The 24,310-nt window shown below is 37.6% G+C and overlaps 1 protein-coding gene across 1 annotated transcript; it reads left to right on the top strand.

Moving 5' to 3' along the window:
- The first annotated feature begins 5,734 nt into the window (after positions 1-5,734).
- On the top strand, positions 5,735-23,336 carry PRIM1 (DNA primase subunit 1). Its single transcript, XM_055578252.1, has 13 exons — positions 5,735-5,926; positions 6,677-6,834; positions 10,265-10,371; positions 10,443-10,516; positions 11,903-12,039; positions 12,468-12,526; positions 13,651-13,760; positions 14,262-14,353; positions 14,523-14,664; positions 16,950-17,019; positions 17,431-17,516; positions 21,675-21,773; positions 23,220-23,336. The coding sequence occupies exons 1-13, from the start codon at positions 5,824-5,826 to the stop codon at positions 23,237-23,239; spliced, it is 1,257 nt and encodes a 418-aa protein (XP_055434227.1). The 5' UTR covers positions 5,735-5,823; the 3' UTR covers positions 23,240-23,336.
- Positions 23,337-24,310: the final 974 nt, after the last annotated feature.

Raw genomic sequence — 24,310 nt, 5'->3', positions numbered from 1 at the left:
CCTGACCCAGGGATCGAACCCAGGTCTCCTGCATTGCAGGCAGACGCTTTAACCTCTGAGCCACCAGGGAAGCCAACAAAGGTCCATCTAGTCAAAGCTATGGTTTTTCCAGTAGTCATCTATGGATGTGAGAGTTGGACCATAAAGAAGGCTGAGCACCAAAGAACTGATGCTTTCAAACTGGTGCTGGAGAAGACTCTTGAGGGTTCCTTGGACTGCAAGGAGATCAAACCAGTCAATCCTAAAGGAAATCAGTCCTGAACATTCATTGGAAGGACTGATGCTGAAGCTCCAATACTTTGGCCACCTGATGGCAAGAGCCAACTCATTGGAAAAGACCCTGATGCTGGAAAAGATTGAAGGCAGGAGAAGCAGATGACAGACGATGAGATGATAGGATGGCATCACTGATTCAATGTACCTGAGTTTGAGCAAACTCTAGGAGATGGTGAAGGACAGGGAAGCCTGGCGTGCTGAAGTTCATGAGGTCATGAAGAATCGGACACAACTGAGTGACTGAACAACAACAAATATGTCTCCATCTGTAAAATAGGGATATGGTTAGTACCAATCACATATGTCCTTGACAGCATAGCAAATGCTATACAAATGTTAGCTATTATTATATCCTTTTGCCTAATGAGAATAACTGTTATATAAATCAAGCACACAATAGGAACTCAATAAATAAACTTCCTTTGCTTTGCCCCCTTATGTCTTAGCTCCTTGCAGTGTGCCTTCTTTAATGGTCCTGAAATTCAAATAGGGGACTCCCAAATAGCTAAAAGAAATTAGTTCCTAAAGGCAGAATAAGGAATTTCCAGTAAAGAAACACCAAAACTTCCATTAAAAAGCCCAAGGGTATGCAGCTCTGGAAAAGAGAACTCTTAATGTTTCTTTTTTGTTCTTTTTTTAATTTTTGACTTTCGACTGCATCAGGTCTTAATTGTGGGAAGCTGAGTTAGTTCCCCAACGAGGTTCTGTATCCCCTGCATTCGAAGCATGGAGTCTTAAGCTCTGCACCACCAGGGAAGTTCCTCTATTGGTACTCTTGCTACTGTTATTACAGTGAAGACATTCCCAGAAATGAAATTCACTCTACCCAAAACAGGTTGTCTGGGGATTGTGAAAATCAACTAATATTGTGCAGAACATCACATTTCTAGAAATACTCAAATAAATATGATCTGTCTAGAGACTATTTTTCACCATGTTGCCTACAGAAGATGAGGGACCATGACCACTTTCAAAAATTAAAGTTCATGAAAATGATGGCCTTCAAGCAACAACACTGATGTAATTATCAGACTACCCACCCCAACCCACATTTGTAGTGAGATGTATCTTTACCTGGTAAGACTGATTAGCACATCTGCACATCAATAGTAAACAGGCTCCTTTCATACTTATAAAACTGTCCATGATTCTTCAAGCTTCCTTGGATTCAGATTTTAGTATTCCTGGATGTTCTACATGAGAGACCAAATATACAAAGAAATAATGACCAGACCATATACAAAAACAGAACTCTGATCCACAATCTGCCCAAAGCATACCCAGGAAACCAATTCCCTTATCTATAATAAACAGCCCAGGAAGCCAGCTTGCTTTAGGTCAGTCTTGTAGGAAGTGAGACTGCAGTCTAGAGTAATAGTCCAGGAAGCTAAATAACCCACATAATAACCCATCCAAAATAGTCAGGACTTTATTAAAAACTGACAGCTTCCCTAATCTTTGCCCCTACTTCCAATTTAGAACCAACCAGAGAAAGCCAAATGTGCACACCTGACCAATCACATAGGATGTCCCATTGTGTGTTAGCCCACTTATACCTGCCCAATGCAAAGAGCCTTGATTTAGGATATACCTGAAACCTTCTCTCTTGTCCCTATTAAAGCTTTCCCATTTCTCTGCCTACATTTGAGTCTGTCAAAATACAAGTGAGGGTGGCTGACTCCCTTTCTGTATAAAACAAGTTCTTGAATAAATAGATCCTGCTTTTCTCATTTGGTTGGTCATTTATTCCATATATTGGACATAGAAATTCTATGAATAACTAATTTCCAAACCTTCTTTAATTGCTTAAATGTGTTGTTTCTAAAACAGTTATAAAGTTAGCAGAGAACATCTCTTTTACTTCATCTTGATAACCTAAGTCTATATGCATTCTTGCCTTGAGAACCCCATGAACAGTATGAAAAGGCAAAAAGATGTGACACTGAAAGATGAACTCCCCAGGTCTGTAGGTGCCCAATACAATACTGGAGAAGAGTGGAGAAATAGCTCCAGAGGAATGAAGAGGCTGAGCCAAAGCAGAAACAACACCCAGTTGAGGATGTGTCTGGATATGAAAGTAATTCCAATGCTATGAAAAACAATATTGCATAGGAACCTGGAATGTTACGTCCATGAATCAAGGTAAACTGGAAGTGGTCAAACAGGAGATGGCAAGCATGAACATTGACATTACAGGAATCAGTGAACTAAAATGGACAGTAATGGGTGAATTTAATTTAGATGACCATTATATCTACTACCGTGGGCAAGAATCCCTTAGAAGAAATGGAGTAGCCATCAAGAGTCCAAAATGCAGTACTTGGGTTCAATCTCAAAAATGATAGAGTGATCTTGGTTGGCTTCCAAGGCAAACCATTCTATATCATAGTAATCCAAGTCTATGCCCCAAACACCAATGTGGAAGAAGCTGAAGTTGAACGGTTCTATGAAGACCTACAAGACTTTCTAGAACTAACACCAAAAAAAGATGCCCTTTTCATCAAAGGTGAATGGAATGCAAAAGTAGGAAGTCAAGAGATAACTGCGGTAACAGGAAGTTTGGCTTTGGAGTACAAAATGAAGCAGGGCAAAGGCTAACAGAGTTTTGCCAAGAGAATGCACTGGTCATAGCAAACACCCTCTTCCAACAACACAAGAAACAACTCTACACATGGACATCACCAGATGGTCAATACCAAAATCAGATTGATTATATTTTTTGCAGTCGAAAATGTAGAAGCTCTACAGAGTCAGCAAAAACAAGACCAGGAGCTGATTGTGGCTCAGATCATGAACTCCTTATTGCCAAATTCAAACTTAAATTTAAGAAAGTAGGGAAAACCACTAGGCCATTCAGATATGACCTAAATCAAATCTCTTATGATTTTACAGTAGAAGTGACAAATAGATTCAAGGGATTAGATCTAATAGACAAAGTGCCTGAAGAAGTACGGACAGAGGTTCGTAACATTGTACAGCAGGCAGTGATCAAAAACATTCCTAAGAAAAAGAAATGCAAAAAAGCAAAATGATTGTCTGAGGAGGACTTACAAATAGCTGAGAAAAGAGAAGCAAACGGCAAAGGAGAAAAAGAAAGATATACCCATCTGAATGCAGAGTTCCAAAGAATAGCAAGGAGAGAAGAAAGTTTTCCTAAGTGAACAATGCAAAGAAATAAAGAAAAACAATAGAATGGGAAGGACTAGCAATCTCTTTAAGAAAATTAGAGATACCAAGGGAACATTTCATGCAAAGATTGGCACAATAAAGGACAGAAAAGATATGGACCTAATAGAAGCAGAAGATATTAAGAACACGTGGCAAAAACACACAGAAGAACTATATTAAAAAAAAGATCTCAATGACCCAGATAACCATGATGCTGTGATCATTCACCTAGAGCCAGACATGCTTGAATGCAAAGTCAAGTGAGGCTTAGGAAGCATCACTTAAAACAAAGTTAGTGGAAGTGATGTAATTCCAGCTGAGCTATTTCAAATCCTAAAAGATGATGCTGTTAAAGTGCTGCATTCAATATGCCAACAAATTTGGAAAACTCACCAGTGGCCACAGGACTGGAAAAGGTCAGTTTTCATCCCAACCCCAAAGAAGGTTAATGCCAAAGAATGTTCAAACTACCGCACAACTGCACTCATTTCACATGCTAGAGAAGTAATGCTCAAATTCTCCAACCTAAGCTTCAACAGTATGTGAACCTGGCATACTAAGATGTTCAAGCTGGATTTAGAAAAGGCATAGGAACCAGAGATCAAATTGCCAACATGCACCGGATCATAGAAAAAGACAATGCCAGAAAAAAAATCTACTTCTGCTTTATTGACTACGCTAAAGCCTTTGACTGTGTGGATCACAACAAACTGTGGAAAATTCTTAGAGATGGGAATACCAGACCACCTTACTTGCTCCCGAGAAACCTGTATGCAGGTCAAGAAGCAACAGTTAGAACTGGACATGAAACAATGGACTGGTTCCATATTGGGAAAGGAGTACGTCAAGGCTGTATATTGTCACCCTGCTTATTTAACTTATATGCAGAGTACATCAAGCAAAATGCCGGGCTGGATGAAGCACAAGCTGGAATCAAGATTGCGGGGAGAAACATCAATAACCTCAGATAGGTAGATGACACCGTCCTTATGGCAGAAAGCGAAGAGGAACTAAAGAGCCTCTTGATGAAGGTGAAAGAAAAGAATGAAAAAGTTGGCTTAAAACTCAACATTCAGAAAACTAGGATCATGGCATCCAGTCCCATCACTTCATAGCAAATAGATGGAACAATGGAAACAGTGACAGACTTCATTCTCTTGGGCTCCAAAATCACTGTAGATGGTGAAAGCAGTCATGAAATTAAAAGACATTTGCTCCTTGGAAGAAAAGCTATGACAAACCTGGTCAGCATATTAAAAAGCAGAGACATTACTTTGCCAACAAAGGTCCATCTAGTCAAAGCTATGGTTTTTTCAGTAGTCATGTATGGATGTGAGAGTTGGACCATAAAGAAGGCTGAGCACCAAAGAATTGATGCACTTGAACTGTGGTGTTGGAGAAGACTCTTCAGAATTCCTTGGACTGCAAGAAGACCAAACCAGTCAGTCCTAAAGGAAATCAACCCTGAATTCATTGGAAGGACTGATGCTGAAGCTGAAGCTCCAATACTTTGGCCACCTGATGGCAAGAGCCGACTCATTCGAAAAGACCCTGATGTTGGGAAAGATTGAAGGCAGGAGAAGGGGACGACAGAGGATGAGATGGCTGGATGGCATCATCGACTCAATGGACATGAGCTTGAGCAAGCTCTGGGAGATGGTGAAGGACAGGGAAGCCTGGCAGTGCTGCAATCCATTGGGTCGCAAAGAGTCCGACATGACTGAGAGACTGAATAACAACCATATGCTCCAGGGCTCATCTTTCCGCAGTAAATCGTCCAGGAATGGGCGTGGTCTTCTTCGTCCCACCTGTGCAGGGAACCTAGCGAAGAAACAAATGGGCAGAGACCACAGGAGCACCGCCCTCGACCAGAAAGTGAACGGGAAAGTTGCTCAAAGAGTCAGACTCTTTGCGACCCCATAGACTATAGCCTGCCAGGCGCCTCTGTCCATGGAATTCTCCAGGCCAGAAAACCAGAGTAGGTAGTCAATTCCCTTCTCCAAGGCATCTTCCAAACCCAAGGATGGAAACCAGGTCTCCCTCATTGCAAGCGGATTCTTTACAGTCTGAGCCACCAGAGAAGCCCAAGAATAATGGAGTGGGTAGCCTATCCCTTCTCCAGCGGATCTTCCCGACCCAGGACTCGAACCCGCGGTCTCCCATTGCAGGCGGATTCTTTATCAGCTGAGGTACTATGGACGCCCAGTCGGTCAGAAGCAGCCTCGCCCAGACCAGCCTCCAAATAGGAACTACAATTCCCAGCGGCCCCTGCGGACGGCGGGCCGTGGCCACGATGCGCCTGCGCAGTGGCGCAGGCTTGCCCTGTGTGGTTCCCGCCAATTCTTGCGGTAGTCCTCCCACGGTTGAATTCTGTGTTCCATGGAGGCGTTTGATCCTGCCGAGCTGCCCGAGCTGCTTAAGCTTTATTACCGAAGGCTCTTTCCCTACGGCCAATACTATCGCTGGCTCAACTATGGCGGAGGTGATGGAGGCAGGGAGAGGGGTGGTAGTGTGTCTGCAAAGGCGTGTGAGGAGGTTTTGGGAGGGTACCTTGGAATGACAATATGAAGTGCCTCCTGTGCGCCAGGCGTTGTGCTGGGCACCTTCGTTTGTTATCTCCAGCCCTCTCCGTCACCTCTGAGGGGTAAATGGGCCGAGAGAGGATGTAATCACCAGCCTACGCCGCACACGGAAGGGTATAGCCGCTACCACTACGTGTTAGTGTGTGCTAAGTCGCTCGGTCATGTCGACTTTTTGCGACCCTGTGAACTATAGCTCACCAGCTCCTCAGTCCATGAGATTTTTCCGGCTCAAATGGTCGGACTCACTTTCCGTTTGATGTTTACCTGCAACCACGGGGCGTGAGGGGAGCGGGGGGTGGAGGGGAGGAGGTACAGGGTCATAGCATGAAGCTGCAAAGTCGTGATCTGCTCAGGGACAGAGGGGCATCTCCTAAAAGAGGAGAGGTACTTAACTCTTGCCGCTTTAATTTATTAGTGCCCACCAAGGAAAGAGAGGTGGTATTACATATTGAAAATATTTCTGCATTTTTATCTTCATCTTTGTAAACCCCTTCAAATTAGGAACTAGCTCTTGTCTTTTTTTTTTTTTAACATGTAGCATAGTGTTGAGCAGAGGACTCATTAAAAATATCTTCTCATTGGTTAATGTTTTAATGCTGTGAGCTGGATAAAGTACCAAATTAACTTTAAGGTGTACATTTATTTTGCAGTGGTAAAGAATTACTTTCAGCACCGTGAATTTTCATTCACATTGAAAGATGATATTTACATTCGCTACCAATCCTTCAACAACCAAAGTGATCTGGAAAAGGAGATGCAGAAAATGAATCCGTACAAGATTGATATTGGCGCAGTATATTCCCACAGAGTAAGAAATCGTTTTTTTAAGTAGTTTGTTGCTTTTTAAACCAAGAAAGGTTTGGTGCCCCTAGCATTTTGAGATAAATTTGTAGTGTTTATTTTATTTGAAGAGCCACACTTCAACCATTTTTGTAAGAAAGTTGTAAAGTAAAAAAAAAAAAATCTTTAATACTTTACTGACTGGAAATCATTTGGAAATGGATTGGGTATATTCACTCTAGGACAAAAAACTTTCAGCCAGTATCTGGCTAAAAGACTAAATGAGGTCCATTAAAAAAGAAATGTTTAAAAAAAAAAAGACTAAATGAGGGACGTTCCTGGTGGTACAGTGGATGCAGGGGAAATGGGTTCAATCCCTGGTCCAGGAAGATCCCACATGCCATGGAGCAATTAAGCATGTGTGCCATAACTAATGAGCCTGTGCTCTAGATCCTGAGAGCTGCACCTAAAGCCCAGGCGCCCTAGAGCCCATGCTCCTCAACAGGAGAAGCCACTCCAATGAGAACCCCGTGCACCGAAACTAGAGAAAGCCCATACAGCAACGAAGAGCCAGCACAATCAAATAGATAAAAAAACATTTTTCAAAGACTAAATGAAGAAGTCAGCATGGTTGAGCACAGAAGATATTGGAGAGAATCATTCTTGATTCCTCTCTCACACCTATATCTGTTTCACTAGGTAATCTCTTTAGCTCTTCCATAATAGTATCTACTAACCACTGCTACTAGTGGTCATATCATCACCATCACCTCTTATCTGAATTATTGTAAAAACTTCCTAACACTTTGCTCCTGTAGACTCTAGACTGTATTCTCAACACGGCAGCCAAAAGGATCCTTTTAAAACAAGTAAGATCATCGTGATTCATCTGCTCAAAACCATACTCCAGTGGCTTCTCATTTTACACAGAGTAAGCCACTCTCTCTCCCTCACTCACTCCATTCCTGTCACACTGACCTGTGCTCAATCAATTTCCATGGCCTAGAACCCATTTCCCAAAGCATCTTTTTGGTTCATTTTTCTCACCTTCAAGTCCTTACTCAAAGAGGCCTGCAGCCTGCCCTTCCTCCTACCCTCTCCCCTCACTGATACATTCTAAGTGCTTAGAATACTGCCAGGCAGAGAGAGTATCTGTTGAATGAATGAACATAATTGCCCAAAATTGCCCTTCTTCCTCTCTTTAAAAATATACACAGGTAGGGAAAAGATACACATAGAATAACAGCTTTTATATGGAGCTTTTTCTTAATGTTGTATAACTTGTTTTTCATATCATTCTTCATTATTCTTTTTTTAAAAAGAGAACTTAAATAATTTGGCCAAGGTTACACAATTTCTAAATGAGGGAGATAGGACCTAAATCCAGGTTTTCTGACTCTAAATCCCAAAGGAAAGGGAGAGGAGGTAAGAAAAGGCAGGCAGGGAAAATACTTTGGAGCAGGTTTCTCCTCTTTTAGGGATGGAGATTAAAACTGAAGTCTCTATAGAAGAGCCAAGGTGTCACTCTACTCCTCCCTAGCACAGAAGGGGGAAAAGGTGTCATTTCTTAAATTGGGCCAAGACAGGCATCTATACATCATCTTTGTGTGTTTTTATTGGTTATACATGCACGTAGTTTACAAAATCAACTACTATTAATTAGGCTTTTTTTTTTTTTGGTCTCCTACTTTTGCCCCTATTTTCTGTTCCCAAGAGGCAACCTCTTTTTTTTTTTGGCTGTGCTGGGTCTTAACTAAGGTACAAGGAACCTTCAGTCTTCATTGCAGCATATGGAATCTTTAGTTGTGGCATGTGGGATCTAGTTCCCTGACCAGGGATTGAATCCCAGGCCCCCTTGTATTGGAAGTGCAGAGTCTTAACCACTGGACCACCAGGGAAGTCTCTTCCTACTTATTGTTTTCATTTTCTCTGCTTTCTGGGGAATTTCCTCAGAGGTTTTCATTTCTGCTATTATGTTTTCATTTCCAAGAACCTTTTTTTTCTCACATATCCTGTACTCTTTTCATTGATATATCTGATCCTGCTGAAGATATCAATGACAGGTTTTTACATTTTCTTCTGTTACACAGGTTGTTTTATCTACAGTTACATTTTTTTCTGTTTTTCCACTTTTATCAGAGGTTTTCCTCATATATCAGGTAATGTCTTGCTTGTTGCTTATATTTAAGAATAGAGTACCAAAGAGCTGATTGGAAGCTCTGTGTACATGGCTGAGATTTCTTTACTACAGAGTGATCTGACTGGGCCATTTTATTGTGGGAAGCTCTGGTGTCAGTTTCTCTAGGTCTTTGCTAGAATGAAAACTCCAGCTGATCACTGATCTGTTCCTAGAGCCTAATAACAATGCCTGACACACCTGGTCAGTCTTCAGAGCGGAATCTTCCTGTCTCCTGCCTGGGGCGGCAGTGGAAAGGTACAGAGGAGACAGCTAGGTCTCAACATTCCACAAGTAAATGTCTAATTAATCCCCTGAACATCTGTACAGTACAACGTTTTTTCAGCTGTGCCTACTCTCCCCTTCTCAGTCCAGGGACCCTCTGTTTTATGCTCTCCAGGTAATGATTCAGGTGTCTTTGCCAGGGAAATGGAAGCACAGTCACCTAGCTCCACAGAGTAGGTTTAGCACTAACTGCCTCATAAACAGGTTTGTAATCAATCCTCCTGTTTTTAATCTCAGCTCCAGAGATACATGTTGTCACCTGTTCCTAAGACTTGGGGATTCTGAGATGTAAACTGGGTTTCTTCTTGTTCTTTCTTTACTGAGAGCTGAAGATTCAGCTTTTTGAATCTCCTTATAAAAATTGTGGTGGTATTGTCTCGTCTCTGGTTCTTTTTAAAAAGACTTATACCTGTCTTTAAAAAGAAAAAATTATTTTTGTACAGGTTTAGAGGAAGCCAAATAAGTATTTGCATTCAGTCTATCTTCTTTACCAGATACTCCATAGCCTCAAAGGAAATTACTTAGAGCTTGAGCCAGACTGACTTGAGAGATCTTTTTGAATTATTGAAAAGTTTTAAACACATTTTTGTTACTTATATGCCCAATAACAATTAAAGGTCCTTAAAATATCTTGCAGTAGGCTTCTAGTTATTTGTATGGACCTTTCCTGATCAGAAACCTAAAAATGCTTTCTTATGATTTCTATTGATCAACAAATGTTTATTATACAATGTCTTATGTCAATTATATCTCAATAGGATTATAAGAAAACATAACTTATGGTAAAACATTTATCAAACCTTGTTTTTAGTAGATGAAAGTTACACTGTCATCACTTCTGGCTGTATAGGATCAAATCAATGTCAGTCACTGACAGACTTGGCATTATATGGTTTCTTTCCTTCTCTTTGGCACCTTTTTCTTTATAAGTAGGAAATTAGCATATCTGACACTGTGGCAGCTCTTACAGAAACTGATTGATATTTTGTCCCTTTAGCCCAATCAACACAATACAGTGAAGCTGGGAGCTTTCCAGGCTCAGGAAAAAGAACTGGTGTTTGACATTGACATGACAGACTATGACGATGTGAGGAGATGTTGCAGGTGAGCTCGGCATGCTTTGCTAGTAGGGTGGGTGATATCACTGACAGTGAGTAATGATCATCCTGCCCCAGTTCTGCAGACATATGTTCCAAGTGCTGGACCCTCATGACGATGGCCATACATATCATCGACCGAGCACTGAAAGGCAAGTATTATCAGTATCTAAATGGGGTCACATGCAAGAATCTTTTTTTCTTCTGAATATTAATCTGTCTACACCATTTTTACAATCAATTCTCATAAATTTCTGACATGTTTCTTTGAAATATATGATGGGAAAATAAAAGATTAAAGTTGTAGTTAAAAATTTGATAAACCTGTTGATCAAATCATGTAATTTTTTTCCCAATTCAGTCATCTGTTGAGCAACTCTTGCATGCCAGTTACTGTCCTAAGTGAGGGAACTATGAAAGATAACAATTCTTACCTCAAGTAAGTTATGCAGTCTAAAGAGGAAACAAGAAAATTCAGGATTACGTATGTGTTAATATGCACAGGGTGCTATGGGGATATAGAACAGCAGGAGTGCATACAGGAATGGGAAGATATTAGATCAGAAAAGGCTTCCTGGAAGAGGTAATGGTAAGGATAACAATGATAATGACTAACTTATATAAGAGGCTTATTATGTACCAGGCACTGTTCCAAACACTTTAAATTTGTTACCTCTTTTAATATTCTTAGACTGGGTCTTCAGAGAGAAATGGCAATTGGTCAGGGAGAGAAATGGAAGTAGTGGGGCATGAAGAAATTCTTAGCAGAGTGACAGAATAAGTAAAGAACTGAAGGCAAGAGCTCAGGGAACATGGGAAAGTACAAATAATGTACAGTTGACCCTTGAACAACATGAATTTGAACAGCGCAAGTCTACTTAACACAGATTTTTTTCAGTAGTAAATACTGCAATACTATATGCTTCATAGTTGGTTAAATCTGCAGATGTGGAACCACAAATATAGAGGAACTGCTGATGCAGAGGAACTCGTCCTTTTACATATATATATATATATATATATATACACACACACACACACACACACATATATATATACACACAAACATATATGTATATATACATACACATATTTATTTGTTGGCTGCACTGGGTCTTCATCACTAGACATGGGCTTTCTCTAGTTGACAAGGAGGGCTGTTCTTCGTTATAGTGTGCAGGCTTTTCTTATTGCAGAGTATAGGCTCAGTAGTTGTGACACGCAGGCTTAGTTGCCCCACAACATGTGGAATTTTCCCTGATCAAGGATCAAACTTGTGTCCCCTGCATTGGCAGGCAGATTCTTAACCACTGGACCACCCAGGAAGTTCAAGGAACTGTTTCTATGGAGGGCCAACCATAAGTTTTATGTGGATTTTCTAGTGGGAGGGTCGGCATCCCATTTTGTTCAAGGGTCAACTGCAGTATAGTTAAGATGAGTACATGTGGATAAGAGGTAAAAAAAATCAAGCTAGAGAAGTATGCAAGACCAGAAATTTACAAATGTATTTTAAAACTGATGCTTTCTTCCCTCCTCAGAGGACTTTGGATTTAAACATCGTCTCTGGGTATATTCTGGAAGGAGAGGTGTTCATTGTTGGGTCTGTGATGAATCAGTTAGAAAACTGTCCTCTGCAGTACGTTCTGGGATAGTTGAATATTTGAGTCTTGTAAAGGTAAGGTCTTCTTAATGATAGTTTACATTTCTTCGTTAGCTAGACATTACCCAGTCTTGTATGCTTAGTAACAAAACAAACTATCTTTTAAGTATTCATATTTCAGAGTAAATGATTTTACCAGTAGATCAGTTAAAATCATAGTAGTTACATTTTTTAAGATATCTCATATTTTGCTGTAAGTATCCTCCTTTGTGGCAAAAGGAAGTTTGGTTTACTTTTCTGGTCCAAGTATGTCAAGTAAAGTTAACCAAGAAAATTACAGGTATTAAGATCATATAAAATGGCATCCAAGATTCTATACTTTGACAGAATTTAATCAATATCTTTAGAACACATTAAAGAAAATTTTGATTTATTTCATCTATGTTATATAATATACATGAAGTTTTTGTTTGTTTGTTTGTTTTTGATGGTTTGTTTTTCAGGGTGGTCAAGATGTTAAAAAGAAAGTTCACCTAAGTGAAAAAATTCACCCTTTTGTCAGGTCTGTTGGGGAAGACTCCATGAAGTTTAAGTTGTGTCTGATTTACCTGCATGTGCTTTTAGAATTACTTTATCAATTTTCTGCACCAGGGTAGCATTTTACAACAGTAATAGCCAGAATTAATTAATTGTCTGTTTTGTACATTCCAGTATTCTTGATAGGTGTTTCACAAATGTTCTTATTGGTCTTCACAACAACCGCATTAGATACATGATGGTTATCTCCACTTATAGATGAGAGAAGTGAGATTTGGAGAGATTTTATAATTTGTTTGGCTTTATGCAAGTAATTATTAAAATCAGGATATATGTCCTTGTCTGCTTGATTCCAAAGACCATACCCTTTCCATTGAATTCACTACTTCTCTAGGATAATGGAAAGAGCATTGCATTAGAAGTAAGAATCCCTATTCTGCCACTTTAATATGACCTTGATAAAATATTAGAGACTCTGTTTCTTATCAGTATGGGGAGAACAGTGTCTACTCCATCTATCTCAGAGTTGTGGCAGAGATTAAATGAAACAGTAGAAGGGCCCTGGCAGTCCAGTGGTTAAGACTCTCTGCCTCCACTGCATGGGTCATGGGTTCAGTCCCTGACTGGAGAACTGAGATCCTGCATGCTGCGTGCTGTGCAGCCAAAAAAATAATAAAATAAAAGCCAGTAACCTAACATACAAATATATATACATAAAACAGCAGATGCAAAGTCTATTTTCAAAATGCAAAGCACTTTGTAACTGTTGAGATGCTAAAGCAAGCAATTCAGAATAGAAACTGTGGATTGTACCCCACATCCTACTACTGATGTATTATTACATTGTCCTGATTTGGTTGCTTTCTGCCCTTGTTACATGTCTATGATGCTATTAACCTTCTAAGTTGTGGGATTTAAGAAGTAAACATTTCTTGAATATCTAGTCTAAGCCAAGTACTATGCTAGGTTCTTTCCCCTTAGAGTGTTTCATTTAACTCTCATAACCCTGTGAAGAGGTATAATTCCCATTTTATCTAATTAAGTTCTAGAAATTCAGTGAAAATAAGTACTAGCCTCCCTAGTGAACAAAAGCCATGTGCCATATATGTCGCTAATAGTGTTGGGACTTTGTTATTATTGTTCCTACAGAAAATCTATAAACATAATAAAAAAATACTTTGAACAATATGCCTTAGTTGATCAAGATATTCTTGAGAATAAACCAAGTTGGGATAAAATTTTAGCCCTTGTTCCTGAAAATATCCTTTCCCAAGACCATTTCTATGTGAGCTACTTGTACTGACCTATGATACTATAAATTTGTTCTACCTGCATGTTCTCATATACTTGTATAGTTTTAACCTTTTTACACAAAACATCTCCTGTATTTCTGCATTTTTTTTTTTAATCTCTAGTCTGGAATACAATAAGAAGTGAGGCTGTTTTGTAAATAAATTTCCTCATTTTGGAAGTTGATCCTCCTAAAATTAGTGACTACTTAACGAATGCAAAATCATCATCAAAATATATACAGATCATGGACCAGTTTTACCTTAAACCTTACAGCTATTTTGGCATTCTTTCTGTCATACCTAATACAATTTAACAGGGGAATTTTTCTAAGGTTTTGTGTTTAATATTTGTATTTTAGAAGACAATAATTACTGTGTAATCTTTAGATATCCTTGTGGTAATACACAGTGAAAATAAGTTGTTCATTGATGTACCCTAAATGAGTGTGTTCCTTAATGATCCATCACCAGTGCGTGATGAACTTCAACAAGGCTTCCAAAGGCATAGCAATTCACTTCAGCGTTGGGAGACTTTGAAGAACACCATCAACAAATATCAGGTATATTCCATTGAAATCTGTATTACAAATACAATAATGCAATTCTTAATTAAATTATCATTTTTTCACTTACTAAGTTAAACATGGTTGAAGATCATTTTTTCACCACCTTAAAGAAATCTTCAAAAGTTCCTACTGATCCTCATGCTGGACTTGCATCTGTTTTTAGAAAAACAACAAAAACGACAAATGTGGACTCTGGCTTGAGTGGGAGATCATGCTCCAGTATTGTTTTCCACGACTGGATATCAATGTTAGCAAAGGAATCAATCATTTACTGAAGAGCCCTTTTAGTGTTCATCCTAAAACAGGTACTATGTAAAAAAAAAAAATAAGAAAAACAAAAGAAAAATCAAAGTTATTTTTTGTTATAGAAAGCATGTCGCTGGGTGTGAATGTCTGAAATAGTAAAGCTTGAAGAATTGTTCTGTCAGCTAATATCTGAATTAACTTATTTTTCCATTGTCAGTTAGTAGCTATTCAATGAGTTTCCACTATGTAAATAATTTTCAGTTGGGTTTCTAAGGTTCAGCGTTAGAAGTAGAGTTGGAGAGGAACTTAAAAATCACAGAACAGCAGCACATATTGTACAGATGAGAAAACAGTGGCTCGAGAGGTTAAAGTGATTTGTCCACAGTCTTAAAACAAATTTTGGGGAATTCCCTAGTGATCCAGGGAGGTTAGGACTCAGCACTTTCACTCATGGGAACCAGGTTCTATTGCCATTTGGGGAACTAAGATCCCACAAGCCTCGTAGTATGGCCAAAAATAAAAAAATTATGTCAGAACTGATAACAGAGTTCAATTCTTAAGACTCAAAGTTCCGTGCTTTTTAGAAATAGAATCACATATGTAGAGGACAAACTTCTGGTTACCAAGGTGGAAGCAGAGGGTGGAATGAATTGGGAGATTGGGATTGACATACATATACTACTATGTAAATAAATAATGGGAACCTACTGTATAGCTCAGGAACCTGTACCAAGTATCTGTGAGAACTTAAATGAGAAGGAAATCTTAAAAAGGAGGGGGTGGGTATATGTATACATAGAACTGATTCATTTTGCTGTACAGCAGAAATTAACAACACTGTAAGGCAACTATACTCCAATTTAAAAAAAAGTTCCATGCTCTTTCCACTATGCTGCTTCCCTCAGGTCTTTTTCAATAGATTTAGCTTTCTTCTTTCACTCTCTGGATAAGATTTGATTAACTAAAACTGACTTTACAATAAGTATGATAGTCGAGCTAGTGGCATAAACTTTGCTCCATCCAACTAGAGGACACAATTAGAAGTATCTAGTTATCCTTTTTAGTGTCAACGATTCAACTCTGCCACTTGCTGTGGGAAGTTAAGCAAACTACCCTTGGTTTTAGCATCTGTACAATGGAGATACCTCAGTGGTTTATGGTGAAGATCTAAAAGGTAAAATGCTTAGAAAAGTGTCTGTCACATGTTCAATACTCCCAAATTGCCTGCTGCTGCTGCCAAGTCGCCTCAGTCGTGTCCGACTTTATGCGACCCCATAGACGGCAGCCCACCAGGCTCCCCCGTCCCTGGGATTCTCCAGGCAAAACCACTGGAGTGGGCTGCCATTTCCAAATTGCCTAGTTTTCTTTAATAGTCTACAATGACTCTGTAGTGTATACATTTATATAGCCCCTTTTCAAATCTGCCAATTATGTGTTTTTAGTTTATTTTGGTAATAAGCTTAATGTTTCTTAATGTTCATCTTAATATTCTAAAGCTTCAGTGAGTATTCCCTTTATTTAATATTCAAGATTTGAGTAACTAATTACATTCACTTGTAGGTATACATTTTTATTGTATCTTTTTCCCATTAAATGGCTATAGTCTTTTCACTCTGCCTTCCACCAGTAACTCCCAATTTCCTTAATTATTTTGTTAGTCACCTGCCATTCTTTAAATTATCTCATTTTTCAGATATGAATTTTATGTCATGTCCCAGTTGTGGATTTTGTAAAAGGGTAATATGTCATTTATATTATTTCCAAAGATGCTCAACACATAGGTGTCTGTTTTGATTTCAGCAAATTAAAGTAATGAAGTAAACTACTTCCATCTATTTTGTGTTCCATCTTCACGACTCACTAAATTTGAGATTGTTCCGTACTTACGTATTGGAAGATATAGGGAAGAGGAAAACAGAAATCAAAATGGATATAAGAGCAACTAGGTAATAGCTCAACAGTCTTTCACATCTATTTTTTGTTTTTTTTTGGTGTTTTTAGAGAAATAAAAGGCACTAATGTGAAAGTACTTTTTTTTAAGACCAAATTTTATTGTATTTATGTATTTTTTGAAACTTTTTGGCCACATGGCATGTGGGATCTTAGTTCCCTAGTCAGGAATAGAATCATACCCCCTGCATTGGAAATGTGGAGTCTTAACCATTGGACCTCCAGGGAAGTCCCGAAAGTACTTTTAATTTATATTTCTAAATAAATACTCTTAACAGATTAGTGTAACCCTTTTTCTAAGCCTTAAAGTTTTAGCCAAAAATAACTCATAGGACACAGCCTATAATTATTTGTATTGTACAATATTCAGCTTATAATTTTTTGTTTCTCACAGGTCGCATTTCTGTGCCTATTGACTTACAGAAAGTGGATCAATTTGATCCATTTACTGTTCCAACCATAAGGTATGTTCCAGATCACTGATCACTTCTTTTTTGTTTGTGGCTATTATAAATGTGAAGTAAATTGGATTAGATCCCTTATGGAGAGGCAGCTTCTCTGAGGCTGTATGATGGTGCCCTTCCAGAAGAGCATTTCCTAGTGAGTTCTACAGAACACAGGTTTTTCAGCTACTATTATACAAAAAAAAAAGTTCAAATAAATTTGAGAAATGTTGACTTGAGCAAAATTTCCTAGTCTTTAATAGGCTAACATGCATGGAAAACTCCAGAAAGAGAGCATGATGTTTAGAATATCCCAAATTTATTTGGCCACATTTTTTTCACAGAAAACCTTGTGAGATTCATGTGCTTTCATACACTGGGTCATACTGACCAAGAATCAACTTTTAAATTATCTTCTTCTATTATTTGTAGTTCCATTTGCCATGAGTTGGATGTTATTTCTACTAAAGAAGAAAAAGAGAATGGAACTGAATCTGATACTAAACACAGAACCAGAGGTAGGTTAGTATATTGAAGTCTCACTTTAACATAATCTTTTTATATTGACATCTTTCTGTGACTCAGTAATTAATTTGCCTTGGATTCAGACCAGAATGGATCATTTTTTATCCTGAAACCAGCTCAGTAGCAAATAATATGATCACAATGTTTCTCTCCTTCATCAGTTGCCCAAATGGTGCTGTTGAATCCAATGTGAGTCAACAAATATTCACAAAGTAACATTTAATGCCAGGATCTATACTGAAAAATTAAATTGTCAATTGATTTTGACAATTGTTTGAATCCCATAGTCTTAGATTCAATAACTATTTACTTAACAACTACCATGTATGCAGTATTTTGTTCTCTACTTGTTTTTGTATCCAGATGAGTGTTACGTTAAATATATGTCTAAACTGTAACTGAATTGTATATCCAATAATTTGAAAGAGCTGGGAGTATAAAACGGCCTGTTCAGTTCAGTTCAGTTGCTCAGTCGTGTCCAACTCTTTGCGACCCCATGAATCGCAGCATGCCAGGCCTCCCTGTCCATCACCAACTCCCAGAGTTCACTCAGACTCATGTCCATCGAGTCAGTGATGCCATCCAGCCATCTCATCCTCTGTCGTCCCCTTCTCCTCCTGCCCCCAATCCCTCCCAGCCTCAGAGTCTTTTCCAATGAGTCAACTCTTCGCATGAGGTGGCCAAAGTACTGGAGTTTCAGCTTTAGCATCATTCCTTCCAAAGAAATCCCAGGGCTGATCTCCTTCAGAATGGACTGGCTGGATCTCCTTGCAGTCCAAGGGACTCTCAAGAGTCTTCTCCAACACCACAGTTCAAAAGCATCAATTCATCGGTGCTCAGCCTTCTTCACAGTCCAACTCTCACATCCATACATGACTACTGGAAAAACCATAGCCTTGACTAGATGGACCTTTGTTGGCAAAGTAATGTCTCTGCTTTTGAATATGCTATCTAGGTTGGTCATAACTTTCCTTCCAAGGAGTAAGCGTCTTTTCATTTCATGGCCGCAGTCACCATCTGCAGTGATTTTGGAGCCCAAAAAAATAGTCTGACACTGTTAGTGAAAGTCAAATCTTATACCAACACCCAAGAGACACTATAGCAATAGCTCAACAGTACCTTCTGTGATGAAAATGTCATGCACTGTCCAAATGGTAATCACTAGCCTTTTCACGTGACTTTTGATAACTTAAAATGTGAGAAACTGAATTTTTAGCTTCATTTAATTTAAATAGGCTCATGTGACTTGTGACTACTGTAATGGGCAGAACGGATCTCTGATTGATCTTTTTAGTCAAATGTTGCTACCTTGCTTTCAGAATCCAAGCTCAAATGTCACTTCATATATTTCAGCTCTAACATAAACAAGGTACATTCCTCCATCAATATTTATAAAATGATTACAAGCATTCTGTTTAAAATAATGCACAAAAGTCTCAAACAAACTGGATAATAATAAACTGAAAAAAAAAAAGAACTCAGGGAAAATAAACAATGCAAGGAACAGAGGAAACCTTTTTTTAAAAAAACTGATATCCTCAGAGATTAAGAGAAGACAGTGTATCCATGAAGCAAGACCAGAATGCTATGAAAAAAAAAAAAAAAAAATTCAGAATAAGAAAGAGGTCTTAGAAATCAAAGACATAATCGTTAGAATAAAACTTTCACTGGAAGGGCTGGAAAAGAAAAGAGGAGACTTCCTAGAAAGTAGTAAAAAAAAGACAAGTTAGTAGGTTTTTTAAGGAGGAAAAAGATAAAATTAAAGACTGATTCAGGAGGTCTAATATCTGACAGAAAAAGAACAAATAAAATAGGGATGGAAAAAATTGTCAAAATTATATATGAAAACATCCCAGAAATGAGCCCTTTGTTAAAAGGGCTCAGCAAAATGAGAATGGTATGCCTACACCAAGGCACATCGTTTTGAAATTTAACACTCAGAATTAAGAGAAGATCTTAAGAGCTTTCAGACCCCTTCCTACAGTCCCTCCCCACAAAAAAGCCATGGACCTAGGAAGAATGGCCTTAAATTTCTAAGTAAAAATGGAAGTATTCATTTTTAGAAATAAGTGCTAGAAAAGAAAAAAGTAGTTGCCATTCAAGAAGATGGAAAGGTTAGCAGGGAGCTGCTATTTTTTCCCACCATAAACCTGTTAGTATTATTTTACTTTTTTTTTTTTTAACAAATTACTTTTAACACAACTTTTTTAATTTAATAATTAAAAAATAATAAATTTAATAGTATCTCTTTGTGAACATCTTCTTACTTTGTTCAGAGGTTTTAAGAAAGCAAGTTTTGGCTCCCTATAAGGAGAAGCTTTATAATAAATGTGTTCAGAAATAAACTGCACTTTCAAGTATTCATAAAGGCTATTAGCCATAAGTCAGGGATGCTTTAGATGAGGTGGGAGGCTGGCATAGGTGATATTTAAGTTCCGTATTATTTCTTTAATTTCTATGATTCTAAACTTTTGTCCATTTTCATATTAGTACCATTTGCTCCTTCCCTTCTACTTCCCAAATACTGGTATGTTCTCTACCCTCCTCGCTGACTATCTAATTAAATCTTTTTTCTAAGACCCAGTTCATAGCTACCTCAGTCAACTTTGATTGGTCAGTTCTTTGGACACAAAATTATCCGTATGCCTGTTTGGCCTTTAATTATATATTGTCTTCTGTTACTACATAGAGGAGTTGTTTTTCCAATTCATTTAAAAGCTTCTTGAAGGAATTCCCTGATGGTCCAGTGGTTAGGATTCCATACCTCCACTGCAAGGAGCCTGGGTTCCATCCCTGGTCAGGGAACTAAGATCCTGCAAGCCTCACAGAGTGGCCCAAATAAATAAATAAATATTTTAAAACATAAAAATTTCTTGAGATGAAGTAGTTTGTATGGATTATACTTTTTTATAATTTAGCATAGTACTCAATATATAATTATGGCATGTGGGATCTTAGTTCCCTGACCAGGGATGGAAGCCTACCCTGCAGTGGAAGCATGGGGTCTTAACCACTGGACCACCAGAGAAGTCCCTGGTTCCTTTTCTTTTTTTTTTTTTCTTTAAATTATTTTTAGTAAACTATTATGAGTATTCTTAATTCCATGCAGATAAAATCCAAATCTCATTTTGATCTCAATTAGATTTTTTCCCTTCCTTTGGGTATTAATTATAGATTGTATAATTAAATGGATGATTAAGATTCTGTATTCAAAGTTTTATATACATTTTTAAGACTATTTTATAAATCAAAAAATACCTGTACTTAATGCATGTGACTATAAATTTCTGATTGTTTCTAGAAGGTATGGCCCTCACTTCACATTTTCAGTGTTTTGATCTGTTGGTAAAACTATTTATTATTGAAGCCACTTTCCAAAGAAAGGAGTGTTTGGTGGGACTTAATACATAGCAGTAGATGATGTTGGTCTAGTACCAGAAAGCCTACTAGAGTAGTTATATACATATGGTTTGGATGTTTTAGAGCAGCACTGTCTATAATATATTAGCTACAGTGTGGCTATTAGGCATTTGAAATATGGCTAGTATAACTAAAGAACAGGGTTTTGTTTTGTTTTGTTAATTTTAAGTAATTTAAGCTTAAAAACTGATAACTGATTCAATTATTAGAAAACTTTTAAGCATGTTAGAAAAATTAGTTATATGAGCTTGCTTTTTTAAATCTAGATCAAGTATTTCCAATGATATGATAATATAGTATCTGTTAATAAATTGAGTTATACTTTAAGTATAAAACACTACATTTCAAAGACTTAGTATGAAAGAATGTAAAATATTTCAATCTTTAATGGCAACCCACTCCAGTATTCTTGCCTGGAAAATCCCATGGATGGAGGAGCCTGGTAGGCTACAGTCCACGGGGTCGCAAAAGTCGGACACAACTGAGCAACTTCACTCACTTTTTATCATATGTTGAAATATTTTAGATATAATGGGTTAAATAAAATATACTATTAAAATTAATTTCACGTTTTTAATGTGGCTACTAGAGTGTTTTAAATTATACATTTCTCATTATTTTCTATTGGACAGCACCATTCTATAGCATTTTTACAAGAGACTAAAAGTTATACTTTCATGTTATTCTTGCTGCCAAAATGCTAATTATAACTCATGGTCTTCATAATTTAGATTATAAGAAGACCAGTCTAGCTCCTTTTGTAAAAGTTTTTGAGCAGTTTCTTGAAAACCTGGATAAATCCCGAAAAGGAGAACTTCTCAAGAAGAGTGGTAAGATTCTATACCTTTCCCTTATAGCTGTTTTGATCTTAGTATGAGCAGTTTAAAACATCTAGCAAGTGAACAATTTTTAGAGCTCTAATCTTTGCCCTCTCAAGAAAAGTTACTAGTTTATCTTACTATCTTTAGTGTTTTGAAAACTGAGGTCCCTTAATTCAGTTCAGCACATACTCATTTAACACTGTCTATATGTCAGGTTCTATGAGAAAAATAAAAATGAATTATACAAGGATGAATTCCACACTATGGCTCCCTGCCCTTAGGGAGTACTAACTGATACCAAAAAAAGAAAAAAAGTATAAAATGCTAAAAAAGCAATAGAGGTCTCATCTGACTGAGAGAACCTGGGAAGATTTTATACAAAAAGAATGGCATTTAACTCTATTCAGTGAACTACTGTATGAATTCTAGTCCCCAGTGCCAATATATCAGGCCTTGAGGTATGAGTAGGAATTCCACAAACAGATTTGATGAGATAAAGATACAAGAGTGGAGAAAGGAGACAGGTTGTTCATTCTTGAAGGAACAGCAGAAACAAAGGCATAGAAGCAGGAAAGCATCAAGTTACTCTAGAGGCCATCAAGTACATAGCTTATTTGGAAAAAGATGCATCAGGAAGTGATGAGATAGAAATTCAAAGAAGCCACAGTGTAGATTGCCTTGAGTTCCAGACTTGGGAGTTTGAGTTTAATTCACATAAACAGGGAAGCAATTAAAGCTTTTTGAGGAAGGGAGTATCATGATTTGTTGTATCTAGAAAGTTGTGTCTAGAAAGAAATCTACTAGCAGTATCTGGGGAGAAACGGAATAGAATGAGCTGTTAGTATTAGGACAACAGAGCTGGAGATCTCCAAAACATGCAGATACTAGAGCCATCCTTGAAACTTGGTAATGATTTTTTGGTGAAGCTGAAAGATCTAAGCATAAGTGTCACAGAAGCCAAGCAAGAGGAACGTTTCAATGAGCTTATCAAGTTCTTTGACTAGGAGACACCCAAGCATATGTGTAAGGCAAAAGGAAAAAAATCAGTAATGAGTATTATTCAAGAGATTGATGAATACCATAGAAAATTGGCAATGTTGTAGAAATGCAAGCCCCCTTTCCACTTCATTTTTTAATAAAACGTATGATGATTAAATAGTAGTGCCTAAGATAATGCTCTACTCATAGTAGACACTCAAATACGTGCTTGTTGAATGAACAGTGATGACTCTGAACTTGGAAAGCCTCATTGAAGCTGCCATTCCAATGCAGCATATTAAGTCCTTTGTATTCTCGTTCCGTACTAACTCAGCCTATAATGTGGGCTTCAGCAAATGTGAAAGCAAATCTTTATGCATGATGTGAATTTAATGGAAGCATTAAGCAAATCAGAATGTGAAATAAATGAGCTTTGTTTTCCTTTACTATCCTTGATAAAAATCTATCCTATTTTAGATTTACAAAAAGACTTCTGAAGATAACAGCTCCTTTTATATGAATATGGATTATCGTCTACCTTCAACCAAGAATCAAATACTTCAAGAGCCATTTAATAAACGTAGCAGAACTGTGTATGTGTCTTAATGCTCAAAGCAAAATTTCCTTTTCTTGAGAAATAATTATGTTGAAAAGATTTGGGAAACCACCAAAGGAGAATGTTCAGATTCCTGGAAGGAGCAATAATGGGAAGATATAAGTGAATGCAGATTAATCTGTAAAATTTAATATTATAATTCTAAGATTACTGATACAGGTACTAACTTCTAGTAGTTGCCATGTATCGAAGTGAGTAGTAATATGACCAAGACTTTAATGTCAGTTCACCAGATTCAACCTCATATTTCTAGGTGTATGAGGGTTTTGTTCTTAAGTTCTTAATTAACACTTAAGTTAATTATACCTGGAGTGTATATTCAGTAACTTCCTCATTTTGTTCACTGATACTTTTATTGGTCAGGCCACACCCCACTCCCTGTCTTTTAAAAAATCATTTTAAAATGGGCATCTAAACCTACTATAACTTTACTTCAAAAGATATGACTTAATACAGTTACAATATTAGAGCCTAGTATTTTTTACAACTGTTGGCAATTGTAGCTCCTAACTTCTTCCCTGAGAGAATAATTTTCTAAGCAATTTAGAAAAAATAAACCACTTCACCAGCATAAAACTTTTTGTACTTGTCAAAACACTTGGACTTTGTAGATCTCCAGATACTTTAAATTTAAGTGTGTTTTTTTTTTAATTTAAATTTTAAAGGTTTCATTTCTTCCATATTTGACTTCATGTGATAGATTCTGAAATGTCAGATTTCTTTTGCCTGATTTTACAGCCAGTCTAAACAAAACAGTCATTCTGGTTTACATTGTCTTTTGAGAAACATTGAGAAGCAGGCTTTCAGGCTGGTGCTTTCCATGGGGTATGAAAATTTTCCTTTCTTTGCATTACCTATAACATTGTTTTCACCATAGCCACAGTCTTTTTTTTTTCTTTTGTCTTTTGACTTATATAAAACAGATTGTGTAATACAGTCAACACACTGAAAT

Source organism: Bubalus kerabau, chromosome 1 (assembly GCF_029407905.1).
Source record: "Bubalus kerabau isolate K-KA32 ecotype Philippines breed swamp buffalo chromosome 1, PCC_UOA_SB_1v2, whole genome shotgun sequence".
Taxonomy (NCBI): domain Eukaryota; kingdom Metazoa; phylum Chordata; class Mammalia; order Artiodactyla; family Bovidae; genus Bubalus; species Bubalus kerabau.
This window is presented reverse-complemented; position numbering and strand designations above follow the sequence as displayed.

Bases quoted from the DNA above. Each gene is read 5' to 3' on its own strand.
- PRIM1 (XM_055578252.1), top strand. From the start codon at position 5,824: ATGGAGGCGTTTGATCCTGCCGAGCTGCCCGAGCTGCTTAAGCTTTAT. The intron at 5,927-6,676 runs GTGATGGAGGCA...TTTATTTTGCAG, and splicing joins CTGGCTCAACTATGGCGGAG to TGGTAAAGAATTACTTTCAG. The intron at 13,761-14,261 runs ATATCCTTTCCC...ATGATCCATCAC, and splicing joins TTTAGCCCTTGTTCCTGAAA to CAGTGCGTGATGAACTTCAA.